The sequence below is a fragment of the Phacochoerus africanus genome, chromosome 13, assembly GCF_016906955.1.
Source record: "Phacochoerus africanus isolate WHEZ1 chromosome 13, ROS_Pafr_v1, whole genome shotgun sequence".
Classification (NCBI taxonomy): domain Eukaryota; kingdom Metazoa; phylum Chordata; class Mammalia; order Artiodactyla; family Suidae; genus Phacochoerus; species Phacochoerus africanus.
The window spans coordinates 20,788,134-20,804,553 of record NC_062556.1 but is presented as its reverse complement, the minus strand read 5'-3'; the positions used below and the strand labels follow the sequence as shown (position 1 = coordinate 20,804,553).

The following is a 16,420-nucleotide window of genomic DNA, read 5'->3' as shown; positions in this document are numbered from 1 at the left end:
TCTGACTAGGAACCATGAGGTTGTGGGTTCGATCCCTGGCCTCGATCAGTGGGTTAAGGATCCAGCATTGCTGTGAGCTGTGGTGTAGGTTGCAGATGTGGCTCAGATCCCGAGTTGCTGCGGCTGTGGTGCAGGCTGGCGGCTACAGCTCCGACTAGACCCCTGCCTGGGAACCTCCATATGCTGCAGGTGCGGCCCTAGAAAAGACGAAAAAAAAAAAAAAGAAAAAGAAAAAGAAAAAGAAAAAGAAATTATGCTCTACAGCTTCTATCACCACCATTCATGGTCGAAACAAAATTTGCAGCCTTCCAGAAGGTGTCCTCAACAGTAACCTCCATGCTGATCCCATAGACTGGCACCTGGTCTTCGCTGAACACTTTCAAAGGAAATTTGAAAATTTTTGAAAAATTTCTGTGTCTTGTTTCTCACTGGCTTTTGGAGAAAAGAATAGTGAGGAAAGGGACTGGTAGGTTGTCACCGTCATCATCATCATTTTCAAGCCTGGTTTTTACACATCTAGGAAGGAGGCAAGAGGGGTCGAAGGAGTTGGTGAGAGAGGGTGTTTGGGGGGAGGATACCAGCAGGTGGCGCTTGTCTCCTCCTTGGAGGTTAGAAAGCTGTAATTCTAGAATCCCACAGGAGTCAAAGCGACTTACTATGCACGCAGTCAATGCCAGTGACAGATCATGCCAGGCGCTGGGCCCCGCCTCGGGCTCAGGTCATCCTCTTTCTGCAACACCACTTTAAAAAAAATGACTCCCCCGCTCCAAGCGTTGAATTATGTTCTCACTCGGCCCTCATCCTCACTTCCCCTAGCTTAAGTCGCTCAAGGGGGCGCTGCTCAAGCCTAGGGTGTAGAGCAAAAAATAAAGGCTCCCTCCCAGGGAGCTGGAGCTGGAACTTTGGAAAAGAGTGGGACTTGATCCATCTGCCAGCTGACCTGCTCTTATGGTCAGGTGCTCTGTCACCTCTGGTGTTGCAGGCGCTGGTCTGGGCTGAACTGGAATTCGCTTGCAGGCAGATAGATGAGCTCCCATGCCCCGCAGGGGTAAGAAGAGCCCACGCGGGTACCTTGACGATACCTGTGCGCAGGCTTCAACTGTGACTGAGTTACCGGCTAGTTGGGGTCAGGGACTTTGACCTCTCCAGCTCCACACAGTTCCAAGCTCAGCCACAGCCAGCCTGTCTTCCTCCTGTGCCAGAGGGGTCTGTCTACCATAACACCACCTTCATTTTGAAAGTCCTTTCTTTCTGTGCCTGTGGTTTTCTGCCATCACTCAGAAAACCTTCTGCCCGGCTGCTATTTGTTTGCAGTGGGGTTCGGCCCGAGTTTACAGGAAGGAGGGCGGCCCTAGAACCTGAAGGCTCCACTTTCGAAACCAGCTCCGTCTCTGACTGCGCGGGTGACCTCAGACTAGTTTCTAAACTTCCTCTGGGGAGTGGGGAAGGCGGTTTTTCTGCTCGTGGGGTCCCTGGATTAATTGAGATCATTCCTGTAGACGACTTAGACCAGCGTCTGGCTCATTGGCGGTGCCCACCTGCCAAGGGTCCTCCGTTGGCCAGACCCCCACGGTGAAAAACTGCCTTCCCTGTGGGTCAAAGAACAAGAAAAATGTGCAGACTTGAGATAACTTCACCTCCCCGTGATCTCACTGTATTTCACATCCCATCTATTGGCTCGCCACTGTCTTCTCAGATCCCCTAAAACCTCAGCTTCCGTAAAGCCCTCTAAGGAGCAAAAAGAGCCCCAGAGGGACGTTCGGCATTTGAATCAAAGTGACCCCTGGGCAGGCTTCCAGCCCCGCCCCGCCCCGTGTTCAGAGAGAAGGGCCTGGCGGCGCGCGGCGGAGGAGGGCTCGGGGCTGGGCTGGCCGCTCGCGGGAAGGAGGAGGAGAGAGCGGGCGGCGGAGGAGGGGAGAGCGCCGAGAGGAGGGAGCAGGGGTGGGAGGAGACACATGCGCGCTGCCTGCTGCCGCCGCCGCCGCCGCCGCTGCCGCCCCAGTCCTTAGCTTCCCGGGGACAGGAAACCTTCGAGACCAAGCTGCCGCTGCCGCCTCCCCGTCTGCTCCTCGTACCGCGCGCCTGCCACACCCTCCTCCCGCTCTTGCAGCATCTTTCGGTGGAGCCCTGCAGGAACTCGGCCCGGGCAGCTGTCTCCCTTTCCCGGGTAAAGCTGTGACCCCCCCCGCAGGAGCGGCGGGGCGGGGTGGGGGGGCCCGGGAGAAGATGGCGACGCCGGGAAGCGAACCCCAACCTTTCGTCCCTGCCCTTTCGGTGGCTCCTCTGCACCCACATCTTCATCCCCACCACCACCACCACCAGCAGCAGCAGCAGCTCCACGGAGGAACCGGAGCCAGCGGCGGGCCCGGGGGAGGCGGCGGCGGCGGCGGCAGCGGGGGCTTCAACTTGCCCTTGAACCGGGGGCTGGAGCGCGCGCTGGAGGAAGCGGCCAACTCCGGGGGGTTGAACCTCAGTGCCAGGAAACTGAAGGAATTTCCCAGGACTGCGGCCCCCGCGCACGACCTCTCGGACACCGTGCAGGCAGGTGAGAGAGGGCCGTGGGCGGGCATTGGGTGTGGGTGGCTGGCTGTCGTGCCTTCCCCGACGCGGTGGCCGGTCTGAGATCTGGCCTTGCTGGGGGTCCAGCGGCCCATCCTCTCCCGAGGAAGGGAGCCGCGGGGGCGATCCCGCTGTGCGGCGCCGAGAGAGCGGGACTGCTCCCGGCCGCAGCACCCACGAGCGCGGGGGTCTGCGGCTCCGCATCCGGCGGCGGCCGCTCGGGGGATGCGGCAGCCAGGCTGGGACCTGCGGGCGCGCCCCGTGCGCGCCGTGGATGTGGGAGGTTTTCGCCCGCCGCAGCTGCTTCCTGGGCCCCGCGTGGGGTCTGAGGACCCGTCCGCCGTGTCTGCACCTCCGTCCCGGGCAAGTCCGCTTTACTGGGAGGCGTCGCGGCTCCTGATGGGGAACCCCAGACAAAGGTGGCGCGGCCTCCGCCGACTGGAGGGCACCGGCTCGGTGCCTCGAGACCCTCTCGGCGGCCTCGCGCAGCGATCGGGCAACTTGGTGCCGCCTGCGAGGAGGTGCCTAGGCTCCCCCTTCCTGCGCCTGTGCGAGGAAGGAGCGGCGGCGGTGGTCGGGAAGCCGAATCGCGGCCGCTTGGCAAGGCGGTTGGCTGCCTAGTGCCTTGCCTCTAGCTAACCGCCCACGCGGCTTGGTTTCTGCCACCGAGGCTACCTAGTTCTCAGTAACCCAGTCTTTGCGGGGGCCCTGGAGAGGACGGCCTGGCATGTTTTAAAGAAAAAAAAAAGTAAAGTGAGCCGGTTTTCCTCGGTGAGCCGGGCAAGTTGTAACTCGCGCCAAGGAGCATACAGGGTTTTCAAGTTATGTCATGTGTTGACATATTTCTGAGACGTCTGCTTTCTCTTTGGTAACTGGAGTTATTGGAGCCGGGATCTATAAACAGGAAGGAAGGAGGGTGGTGGAACGCGATTCAGGCCTTGGGATCCTACAGAACGGACTCGGTTCCCAGCAGTCCAATTTCATCTCCTCGTGGGGAGGGTTTGTAGCATGGCCAGCACCTAGCATTTCCCAGAGCAATGGGTGCCCCATTTGGGAACCACTGTCCAGACTTGCTGGCTGTCATCACTTCCCGGGCCGAGTGTCAGACCCCTTGGATCCTGAATGGCCTGTGAGGTCCAGATCTGCCTGTTTCCTCTTCGGTGGGAAGAGATGGTGGCGGAGGGAGCAGGCAGTGGCTTTTTGGAGCTAGTTTTCCAGGGCTTTCTCCCCCCCCCCCTTAATTCCACGCACATTTATTAAGAGTCCTAATGACTATTTAGGCAGAATTCTGAGTTCACTAGAGGCAAACAGAACACCTCAGGGTCATTGAACTTTGTAATTTGGATTCGGGGAGAGTCAGGGATGGGCAGAAAAGAGGGAATTTCCAGAGCAGAGCTGTCAACAGCTGGGGAGTCTCTTGATAGGATCTCTTAGTTGCCTTTTCTCAAGTGGAAGTTATTCCAAGAATTGCTTGAATCATTAACTTAAAAAAATCTGTTGTTAAGTTCTGCTTCTCTTTTGCCATCGAGTGTACCACGAGCTATGGGAGAATTAGATGTGACTGCAGAAAATGGAGCTGGCGTGACCAATAATAATATGTGTTTGTACATTTCAGACGCGGGGATCAAAAGTTGTTCCTCTGTTTGTTCCGCTGATGTTTATTTCCAAAGTGGAGGAAACTTTGGACGTGTCTGCTCTGCTGGCATTTCTTTTAAGAGCAGGGACCACTTCTTTCAGTTAAGACCTTAACCATGGGAGGCATGGCAATGCTTAAAAATATTTCCGTTCACCTCTCTTGCTTGCTTGTGACGAGCTGTGGTTGTGAGTTCTGTAGGTTTTTAATTATGAACTTCCCTTGCATGGTTGGCACTCAGGAAATTCTACCTAGTTATAACTTGGAGGCTTAACTCCACGTCAAAAAAAAAAAAAAAAAAGGGGCAGTGTTCATTATGGGAGGCAGAGTGTCAGTGACATTTTGTGGAAAGTTAGGGCAACTTGCTAAAGAATAGTCAATGAAGGCAGCTCTTTTCCAGGAAATTAAAGCACCTGAATGTGTTAAAGAGTTGCTTTTGCAAAACATCTTTGCCTCAGGTCAAAGCTGGGTATAAACCAAATGTCTCCTGCTCTTTGTTCTGTTTACTGAGCACTGTTCCTTATTTGGAAGCGCAAAACTCAAAATAAAACACGAGTTAAAATTACCTTCAGTTTGGAAGTGTTGACATTTGCTGCATATGAAGAGTTCTAGTAGAGCGCAGAGTTGGAGTAGTAACATATACAAGACAGATACGGTGTCTCCCGGGAGTTAATATTTAGTTTACAGAACATCTCTTAACATCAGAAGGACGCATGAAGGTCCTTAAAGACCTAAGACGTAAAGTGGACTTTTTCATAAATTTTGTTAAGACAGGGAGTGACACAGACAGCTTTTTCTCCCTGTACGGTGGTTGTATACTCCAGGCCATTTGGTTTATGCCTTGTACAAGTAAGTAACTCTGTTGGCTGCCGCCTAAACAGAACTGCACTCTTGGGCAATGTAGCTTATCTGGACAGAGGTGAAAACCCAGGTGTAAACACCCAATAGAGAGGCCCTGGGCCACCGGGCAGATGTCTAAGCTCTGTCCATCGAGTGCGTACGCATTTTTCTTAGGGAAAAAAACCCATTTTCCTTAAATGGGTTAGGAAGGCCCCTGATAGCAGAGGTGGGCTTTGGGGCAGGTTTTGTAGGATGACTAGGTTTGGGATAGAGGGGCTCGTGAACATTCTGTGCCGGCAAAGGTGAACACGTGGAGTGAGAACCTGACAGCCTCAGATCTGCTGTGAATAAAAGGGTGGGAGAGGGCATTCAGGCCTGTTCCAGTTGCTGTCCTCCGCCGCACGGTCACCCGTGGGGTAGCAGCACAGGGCTCTTAGGACCCTTGGAGGATGCTGGGGATGGCCGGAGCCTGGGATGTCTCAGTCTGTGGGGCCAGTGCCCAGCCCGCGTGAGATACCTCTTTTCAAATGTCTGCAGAGGCAGAGCATCCTCTCTGAGATTTGTGGGCAGGCTTATCTGCTAAAGCCTGACTGCCCTGCCCTGCTCCCATCCTACAGCAGCCTGGGGATATTAGCACTCTTCTTGAGTCATTGGGATGTGACAGGATGTGATGGAATCTATTATTTGTCCTCACATACTATTCCATAATTTCAGCATAAAGATTTTTTATTACCAAGATAATGAAACCTGAAATCCCATATGCTTTCTTAGAATGTTTGATCTGTAGTGGTTACAGCTAGTGGCAAATTGTTTCTGCTATTGAATTAAATTTATTAGTCGTGAGTGTAAGATTGCTTATGGTGGTAATCACTCTCATTTATTTATTTATTTATTTATTTTGTTTTTTTTTTTTTGGTTAGAGTACTTCCTATTTTCTTTTTTCTTTTTCGTATTTTTGCCTTTTCTAGGGCCGATCCTGCGGCATATGGAGGTTCCCAGGCTAGGGGTCTAATCAGAGCTGTAGCCGCCAGCCTACACCACAGCCACAGCAAAGCAGGATCAGAGCCGCGTCTGTGACCTACACCACAGCTCACAGCAACGCCGGATCCTTAACCCACTGAGCAAGGCCAGGGATCGAACCTGCAACCTCATGGTTCCTAGTCAGATTCGTTAACCACTGAGCCACAACGGGAACTCCAATCACTCTCATTTAAATGGCCTTTTTTTGTGTGTGTGGTCTTTTTCTAGGGCCTCATCGGCATACGGAAGTTCCCAGGTTTCTAGGGGTCTCATCAGAGCTGTAGCTGCCGGCCTACACCAGAGCCAGGGCAACACCAGATCCGAGCCGTGTCTGTGACCTACACCACAGCTCACCAGCTCACGGCAACGCCAGATCCTTAACCTACTGACCGAGGCCAGGGATCGAACCCGCAACCTCATGGTTCCTAGTCGGATTCCTTAACCACTGCGCCACTATGGGAACTCCCTAAATGTCTTTTATTCATTACCTATATTCTAAACACTTCACTCAGAAACAATGAGTCACATCCTTTGCATTCCTATTATTTTTTTCTTACTGATCAGTTCCTCCCTTGTTAGGTGGAGAGGATAATGCTACTAGGACTACTAAGACTGCACGCGTTTGCTGGCCCTGAACCACGTCCAGACAGGCTCGCTCTGCCACGTTTCTGTGTGTGGCTGAAACCGTCTCCCCTCTCACACCTCTGTTCTCATGGCCTGCATTCTGGGCTGCTCTGTATTGAAAAGGCAGGAGCACACTAATCATGTTTCTAGAATAAGAGCACACGACTGTAGGCCACAAAAACCTCTGGGAATTTTTGATCTGTGCCAATTTATAAAGGTCAGTCCAGGGTTTGCCCTTCAGCATTGAAAGGATTCTAACAGATAATAGTGTCTTAGTCACCATGACTTCTTCTTGGATTTCGGGTGCACGCGCATTATTAGGCAAAAATGTGGCACACTCACTATTTACATTTTTTAACTGCAATTATTGGCTAAGATTTTTTTTTTTGGTTTGGTCGGCTAAGAAATTTTTTTTTTGACCTCTGTTGCAAACTTAAATTTTTCATGTTGTGGTTTAGCACTTCTTTGGCATGAGCATTTCAAGGGTAGAGATACCTTTTGAAATTCATGTTGCTGTTGATCCGGGCAGCAGGTCAGCTTCCTCTTGCTCTTGCTGTCCTGCTGGTGTGAACAAAGGCCTTTTCTATCCTGTTACACAGCTTCACCGCTGCTTATTTAAACATAAGTGATTTCCTCCTTTTGTCTGTACTCGTCTATTTTTCCCCTTTTTTCATATCTATCCTTCTATCTACCTGTGTCTCTCTATCTATAGGTGTATCTATTTTCCTGTATCTATAGGTCTCCTGATTTCCTGTAAGGATAGTTACAGGAGATATATGCCTGTATTTGTAGGCATATATCTCTATGTATGTAGATATGTGAGTGGCTTACCAAAAAATAAAACCCAACTGTATTTACGTATCCGATGCTTTTATTTCTGTGTAATTTATAGGAAGTCTAGCAGCATCTGTTATTTTGACAGTTTTTTTGTGGCATGAAAGTTCTTTTGCACTAGAATTTTCAATTGCTGCCTATGTCTTTACAGATAGAAGTACAGATATAGAGACTTACTTTGTTTAGGCTGGGCAGCCTGTACTTTTTTCTTAATAGCTCCCCAAAGTCATATCCCCCTACGTGCTGTATTGAGTGTGCTTTTCCGCAGACTTGGCAATTTAAATGGCAGAAACGCTCCGGTCTGCTTAAGGTGGTCATGGGTTCATCAGACAGACCACATGACTTGAAGTTTTGTCTGCGCCTCACAAAAACCTGTTTGTGATGCTCCTTTCCAGATTTGGCTTGGTTTTTGGAAAATTAGACTTAGGTCTGCCTTAGAGAGACATCTGGGGAAACTGGCTTGGGCTTAGCTCTGGTACTGCCACTAAGATCACCATTTGTGGACTCTTGGAATGATTGTGTCACTCGTTGGAATAAAGGTAATTTGGTGTTAATTGCCGTGTTTATTTCAAATGATAAAAGTATAGTCTATACTTTTAGAGTCCATCAGAAGTTTAAGGATGTAAGACCCTAAACCCAGATATTTACATATCGGATGCCTTTATTTGTGTATAAGTTATAGGAAGTCTAGAGGCTTCTGTTCTTGCTACTCTTTTTTTGTGGTGTGTAAGTATTTTTTGGAGCAGAATTTTCGGTGGCTGTGATGTTTCAGATGCATTTTTTGTGTGTGTCATGTGAATTGTTTAATGAGAAAGGGGAAAAAAAGCGAGAAAGAAGAAAAGTAAGAAGGTCGGGCTTTCGTGTAAGCCTCCATTCAAGAAAACCAGGCCTGCCAAGACAGACGCAAGCTTGAAGTATGTATGTGTTTTCTTCATCTTAATTTCAGAGTTCAGTAGTATTGCTTCCATATACTGTAGTCAGAAGTCAGACATTTGGAAACCATCTGTTCCCACAAAGTAATTCAAAAATCAAGTGAGATTGTTTACGCGAAAAGAAAGTTGAGGAACTGTGAGAATTTGGCGTTTCTTGCTTTTACTCAGCAAGAGGGAAATGCCTTGACAGTCAGATTTCTGTGTATGTTAATATTCTCCCATGCACATCCTCCTTCACTGGCCATAAAGGAGGAGTAGAGGTGGGACCAAAAAACCAGACAAGGGAGTTCCTGCTGTGGCGCAACGGGATCTGCCAAGTGTTGGGAGCGCTGGGACGCAGCTTCGATTCCTGGCCTGGCTCAGTGGGTTAAGGATCTGGCGTTGCGAACTCCATATGCCGTGGGGCAGCCAAAAAGGAAAAAAGAAAACCAAACCAAAACAGAGAAGAACAGTGTTTTGATGTGCAGAACAGAAGCATTTTTTAAATTAATTCAGTTATTTGTTGCTTGATGAGAAAGCATTGCTTCTGTGGTAGTGTGAGGTTGATACGGAACCAGCTCAGCTTCTGGGACCTGAACCTCTCCCAGGATGTTTGAAGTCACCAGGGCCAGGCTGTGTCATTTTGGACTCTTCCGTGATGCTCGCTTTCCTCCTTCTGCTGTGGTTCCTCAGTCTCTTTGCTGGAGGGGGCTTGAGACCCTGGGCCTTGAAACAGAGCCCGGATCCCTCCGGCTCAGTGAGCCTTGAATTTCCTCTTCACTGTTCAATCCAGATGGGCAGAGAGAGGCCCCGTCTTAGTTTCCTCAATCCTCTGGCTTCTCCCATGGCCTTGCCTTTGACCTTGGACCCCCGCAGCGGAGGCTGTAAATTCGCTACCCACTGTATTTCTCTAATGTCCTCTTCTGTTTTTTGATGTTACACGTGGCCTCAACGCATCTGACCTGGTTCCGTCAGCTTGGCTCTGATTTGACGCACTTTTTATCTCTGCAGGCGACAGGGACAAGTTCAAAGATAGCATCACCAGCAGACTGCCTGACCCGGCCTTCTTTAGATGGCCTCCCTTTCGCTTTTCCAGGTCATTTCTCTCCCTTGGGCCCCCTCCCTGCCCTGGGAGAGCCTCCTTAGCCCAGTCCCCCTGCAGCCTGTCGTGAGCCTCCTCCAGTCACAGCCTCCCTGCCAGCCCCTCCTTGCAGAGCTGAGCCTTGTAATTAGCAGCCTTAGGGCACTTTGGCATCATTTCTTTATGGCATTTTGGGGTTAATTATTGCCTTCCTCTTTGGTACTTTCCCCGTGTTGAAGCTTTCTCCCCCTTTGCTGGCCTGTGAAGTCTGGCTAGGCAGGGCTTTTTCCTTATTGTCATATGTGCCCTCCAAGCCTCTCACAGAAAGTGCTAGATAAACAGCAGGGCACTCTTCTGCTTCCTCCTTCCTACTCACAGCTCTCTTAGTCCATATGCTTTCTGTGTGTGTGTGTGTGTGTGTGTGTGTGTGGTCTTTTTTGTCTCTTTAGGGCCTATGGAGGTTCCCAGGCTAGGGGTCCAAACGGAGCCATAGCTGCCAGCCTACACCAGAGCCACAGCAACTCAGAATCTAAGCCGCCTCTGCGACCTACACCACAGCTCACGGCAACTCGGGATCCTTAACCCACTGAGCCAGGCCAGGGATCAAACCTGAAACCTCATGGATGCTAGTCGGGTTCGATAACCACTGAGCCACGATGGGAACTCCAGTCCACACACTTTCAATCCATCGTCTTGGATCTGCCACAATGCCATCCCCTACCTGTGCGTGGTTTGCTGATTGGCCGCCTTTTTTGGGGGGGGGTCCTGACCTTATTTTTTCATACAGCTTTTTTTTTTTTTTTCTTCACTTCTCACTGTATTAGTGGGTTCAGGCTGCCATACCAAAATACCACAGTTTGGGTGGCCTAAACAACAGAAATTTATTTTCTCAACAGTTCTAGAGGCTGCTAGTCCAAAGTCAAGGTGCCGGCAGGTCTGGTTTTTCTCCCAAGGCGTCTTGTAGACAGGCCTCTGGCCGCCCTCCCTGTGTGTTCCCATGGCTTTTCCTCTGTGTGAACATCGCTGGTGTCTCTGTGGGTCCAGAGTTCCTCCTCTTATAAAGACGTCAGTCACGCTAAATAAAGGCATAATTAAGGGCTCACTGAACCTGTTTTTTTTTCTGGCCTCGCCACAATGCCAGGTCCTTAACCTGCTGAGCCACCAGGGAACTCCCATAGCTCCTTTAACCTTACTTACCACTTTCAAGGCCTAATCTCCAGATAAATCACTTTCTGGGGGACTAGGGGATAGGGCTTCCGTTCACAAATTTAGGGGGCCACGATTCAGCTCAGCACGAGCTCACCCCTGGTGTCACTGTAACTCCTCCCTGGGCCTGGGTGAAGTGACTTTTTGCCTGTGCAAGGCTGCGCTTCCACCAGGTCCGGACCAGGCTTGTCTTGTTCCCTGCCCCATCCCAGGATCCAGCACAGCTCATGCGGGTCCCGCCTCAGCCCAAGGTAGACCCTCCATGAATGCTACTGAGCCCATGAAGCTGCTGTGAAAGGCAAGGGCCACGGTCATACTTAAAAATGGGTGACTCTGGCTAGTCTGGGCCCCCTTGATCTCTCCCAAGTTGAGAATCTTCTGTTTTGGTGGTTGGTGGGTCCCTAGAGTTACTCTTTATCGACAGCAGTGAAAACAAAGATAAGGTTGCTTGCTTCTACATTTGCAAGTGTTTGATAAGCCCTCTGAAATCCAGAGGCTGTTACCATGACTTCTGAGGGGGATGGGTGGAGATTTTATTGTATTAAATATTGCTTGAAATTGACAGTAAAGTAAAAGTAAATAGTCTTTGAGTACCTGTCATGTGTAGGGGCTGTGGGTGATTAAAAAAAGAGACATTGGAGTTCCCGTCGTGGCTCAGTGGTTAACGAATCCGACTAGGAACCATGAGGTTGCGGGTTCGATCCCTGGCCTTGCTCAGTGGGTTAAGGATCTGGCATTGCCATGAGCTGTGGTGTAGGTCGCAGACATGGCTCGGATCCCGCGTTGCTGTGGCTCTGGCATAGGCCGGTGGCTACAGCTCCGATTCGACCCCTAGCCTGGGAACCTCCATAGGCCGCGGGAGTGGCCCTAGAAAAGGCAAAAAAAAAAAAAAGAGACATTGGAGTTCCCGTCGTGGCTCAGTGGATAACGAACCCGACTAGGATCCATGAGGATGCGGGTTCCATCCCTGGCCTTGCTCGGTGGGTTAAGGATCTGGCATTGCCATGAGCTGTGGTGTAGGTCACAGACATGGCTTGGATCCCAAGTTGCTCTGGTTGTGGTGTAGGTAGGCTGGCAGCTGTAGCTCCGATTCGATCCCTAGCCTGGGAACTTCTACATGCCATGAGTGCAGCCCTAAAAGCAAAAATAAAAAGACATAGTTCTACCTCCATACTTGGCAGAAGTGCGCAAAGATGAAAGAAATAACATATTTAAAAGTACTGCACATGTTACAGCATTCTCATTAACAAGGGTCATTTCCAGGTAAAGCCTTGCAGCCTTAGCCAAAGGGACTTTCTTTCCTCTTGTGCACCTTAGAGATGAACAGGCAGCTCTCTTGCGTCTCAGAGACTTGGGTCTACTTCTTGGCTTTGCTGATTGTAAACTAGGCCACTCTGACCAGATGGCGAAAACCCTGAACATCAGTTGCCTATAAACTGATGGCAGCTGTAAAATGGGAACGATCCGTACTTAGTAGTGTGGTGAGGACAATGATTATAAAAGAATACGTGACTTTATCAAGCGCTTTCTCTGTGCCAGGCATGCTCCGTGTGCTTTGTATGTAAAGATATGTATTAAATATATGTGACATATTCATTACTTCATTTAATTCATGCTAAGTGTTCTGTTCTAACTGCAGTAGGAGCGCAGTAACTCCTCAATCTTCCGGCTGTTCGCTGGATTCTACCCAACCAGTATCTGGTCAAAAGTGATCTGCCTCTGAAATGCCTTTCTTGACTATCATAACCTAAAGAGGGAGTTCCTCATTTTATTTTATTTTTTAATTGAAGTATAGTTAATTTACAATGTTGTGTTAGTTTCAGGTGTACAGCAAAAGTGATTCAGTTATACGTATGTATGTGTGTGTATATACATATTCTTTTTCAGATTCTTCTTATCTGATAGGTTATTACCAAATATTGACTGTAGTTAAAGAGGGAGTTTAGAGTTCTAGAAACCACCCATTCACATTCCCTCCCTCGTTTAATAGCTGAGGACACTGAGGCTCAGAGAGCTTAAGCCATTTAACCAAGATCACACAGCAGGGAGGTGGCCCCCCCCAGCGGAGGGCTGTTTCTGTGGAGCCCGGAGGATGGGTGCATGGAAGACCCTCACTCCATAACCTTCTCAGGCCGGCCCCCCCTGGCCTGAGCCACTAGGAAGGTCTCTAAGAAAAAAATTCATGTGGCCCAAAGCTGGGAAGACTAAGACAGAAAACTGAGGAGTTCCCGTTCTGGCTCAGTGGAAATGAGTCTGACTAGTATCCATGAGGACGCAGGTTCCATCCCCGGCCTCGCTCAGTGGGTTAAGGATCTGGCGTTGCCTTGAGCTGTGGTGTGGGTCGAAGACGTGGCTCAGATCCTGCGTTGCTGTGGCTGTGGTGTAGACCAGTGGTTACAGCTCTGATTAGACCCCTAGCCTGGGAACCTCCTCCATATGCCGCGGGTGCTGCCCTCGAAAAGGCAAAAAGACAAAAAAAAAGAAAAGAAAACTAGGAGTGGTTACAGATTGGACGTGTTAGTTCAGGATCGTAGTGCGTGTGGTTTGAGGACTTGCACCGGCTCTGTGCGAACTGGATCGCAGAGGTGACTCTGTGTGGCGGGCAGTCACAGCCAGGCTTCCTCGGAACCTGGAATACATTTTCCTGGGGAAATGAAGTAGGAAGTGGTGGTTTGGTTTTTCCGCCGATCCTTAATTTAACCCTCGCAGAGGTGGGCCTGCGTGTGGACGGTGTGTCTTTGGAAACAATGCAACCTCCGTTCCGACAAGGGATTCTGACTCTGGAGAGCAGGGGCAGCCTGGGGAAGGACCCCTTCTTGGGGATGACTTTCTCTCCTTTGGCCATTCAGAACATTCCCCTCCGTTCCAGGCCACTTGGTCAGTGGGGTGTCAGCAGGCGGGGTGTCCTGCCCCCCTGGCATGGGGAGCAAGGACTGGCATAAGGGGGCGCTGGGCTCTGGGACTCCGAGGCCTCCAGGCCGGGAGATGCTCTCCCTGGCAGACAGGCAGGGATTTAAACATGTTTCTACCTCATTGTGGTATTTTTGACATATTATCTCCCCCATTTATTAATTATAGAATTTGGAGATTACGGAGGCTCCTTGAACTTCAGGTTTGTAATTTGTTAACAGTGAAAATAATTCCCCCGCCCCAGCCCCAAGGTCATTGTGATGCGAAGGGTGTGGGTCTGGCTTAGCGGGAGTAATGGATGGATGTCGGCTGCCTTCCTGGATTCCTGTGGGTTATGTATCATAGTTTTCTTACGTAAAATAAATCATTGGGCATCATCTGCCTGTCACTGACACAGTGGCTAAGAGCACACGTACGTGGCTGGATCTCAATCCAGGTTCCACCAGGACGTGGCTGGTATGTAACCTCCCTGTGCCTTGATTTCCTCCTCATGAAATGAGGGGTAATACTCATCGGATACTGCGAGGAGCAGGTGAATGACTGGCTGGGAGTGTCAGGTCGATGCCTGCATCCATGTTTGCCGTTATTCTCATTAGAGTCCATTATCTTTAGAAAAGAGGGTCAACTCGGAGCTCCCGCTGTGGCGCAGTGGGTTAGGAATTCAACTGCAGTGGCTCTGGTCGCTGCGGAGGTGCTCGTGTGATCCCCTCTCTGGAGCAGTGGGTTAAAGGATCCAGTGTAGGCAGCAGCTTTGGCTCAGATTCAGTCCCTGGCCTGGGTACGTCCATATGCTGTCGATGTCATAAAATTTTAAAAAAGAAAAAAAGGCAACTTTCTAAGGCCCAAAAGGACTAAATTCCTAGAAATATTGTGGCATGGATAAAAAGATCCTGATATCCGGAAAGCTTCAGTATACATGCTTTCAGTCGGTGGAAGCAATATTTGTATTCTTTTGACAGTCTTTGGAAGGTGGCAGGGTAGGTGGTATTTAGTCTTCCAGCTCTTAATATTCGGAGCTAAATTACATGGACAGAAACCCAGACACAAGGGTGAAATGTTTTATTTTATTATTAGAATTATTATTTTTTTTTTGGCAGCGCCTGTGGTATGTAGAAGTTCCTGGGCCAGGGATCAAACCAGGGCCACAGCAGTGACAACTGCCAGATCCTTAGCCTGCTGAGCCACCAGGGAACTCCTAAAATGGTTTTCTTTGGGTTATGTTACTTACTTAAGTGGGTGAGCCAGGACTCTGTCTTTTGAGGTTTTTAAATTTTTTTTTTATTATTTTTTAATGTGATTTCCATTCATTCCTCAATATAACGTGTTTGTGGGGTTTGATTTGATTTTACCAGGACAAAGAAATCCTGAGGGGACAAGGCTGATGGAGAAGAATGAGTTCAGGCTTCTCCCAGGGGAGATGGGGCACTTATTCTGGGGCACACACTTCCTGGGATCTAGGCCTGTTTCTGGCTTTGGGAGGGAGAGGACGGAAGGGGGAGGGAGGGGGGGGGGGGGGGGGTGGGGGAGGAGGAGCGTGGCCCCAGAGGAGGGTTTGGCTCACAGCTCTCTGACCTCTGGGAGAGTCCAGTAATGGACTTAAACGCCTTTCCAGATTAAAATAAATAAATTGATCATCCTTTGGTGCTCTTGGCAAAAGACAATTTGTGAGTCTTTTCATGTTCTTGGCAGCTGCTCTGAAGATGTATAGCAGCTCCTTCTCTGAGGAGTGAGGACCTGTCTACAAGGAGGCAGAGGTTAAAGAATAAATATGTAGATGTCAACACAGGTCTTCTTTGCTATTTTTCCTGGCCTCCAGCATTTGTTTTGAACTTGAACGGGAAGTTAATTTCATCAAAAGCCTGGTGATGCGTTCAATATCAGCCTGAAGTTACTGATAAGGGAGTGGGTGGGGGATATGGGGGATATGATCTGGGTCCAGGGTCCTTCAGGGTATTTCCTCATTCGATCCTCGCAGCCACCTGCCAAGATAGGTCGTGCCCTTGAAGCCAAGAAGGAGACATCAGTTAGGCCACCTGAGTACTTCCTTGTGCTCGTAAAGGCAGAGCTAAAGTTGGAATCAAAACTCTGGTTGAAGGAGTTCCCCTTGTGGCTCAGTGGGTTAAGAATCCCACCAGTATCCAAGAGGATGAGGGTTCAATCCCTGGCCTCGCTCAGTGGGTTAAGGATCTGGCGTTGCTCTGAGCTCTGGTGCATGTAGGTCACAGATGAGGCTTGGATCCTGTACTGCTGTGGCTGTGGTGTAGGCCAGCAGCTATAGCTCTGATTCCACCCCTAGCCTGGGAACTTCCACTTGCAGCAAGTGTGGCCCAAAAAGCAAAAAAAAAAAAATTAAATACACAGTTTTTTTTTAAGTTTTGGTTTAGAATCTTGTTAGACTTTATGCTACATAACTTGAGCAGCCAGTTTAAAGTTTTACTTGATTTTATTTCCTCCATTGAGAAATGAATGAATAGCCATTGGTTGAGTGACCAAGTAACTTACTGTCTAGAACATTCCTTCTGTAATACAAGTGCTTATATTTACCAAGTTCTTTTTTTAAGTAAATTTCTAGAAATGCATTTTATTTTGTAATGACGATCCTTCAATGCATTAATGCATTGCTTTTACAATCTAATGAAATAGCTCAACAGCACATTTTGGCACAACTGGCAGCACCATTTATGGCTAGAGAACCCCAGTTTTTGTTGATGCAAATTGATCTCATTCAAAGCAATCTGATCGTGCAGTGAAGGCAAATTGATCTCTTTAGGTGCCGTTCCCTTGGGGGTGAAGGTGATCCGT

General features: G+C 49.4%; 1 protein-coding gene across 4 annotated transcripts in view; it reads left to right on the top strand.

Annotated features, from left to right (window-relative positions):
* Positions 1-1,956: 1,956 nt before the first annotated feature.
* LRCH1 (leucine rich repeats and calponin homology domain containing 1) overlaps positions 1,957-16,420 on the top strand; it is a 217,135-nt gene continuing 202,671 nt past the window's right edge. The window contains exon 1 of one of the 4 annotated variants that reach the window (XM_047756124.1): positions 1,957-2,545. In XM_047756124.1, the coding sequence (XP_047612080.1) occupies positions 2,227-2,545 (319 nt within the window). In that variant the 5' untranslated portion in view covers positions 1,957-2,226. The remainder of the gene's footprint in view (positions 2,546-16,420) is intronic. The other 3 variants (XM_047756121.1, XM_047756122.1, XM_047756123.1) reach the window with 3 other exon arrangements.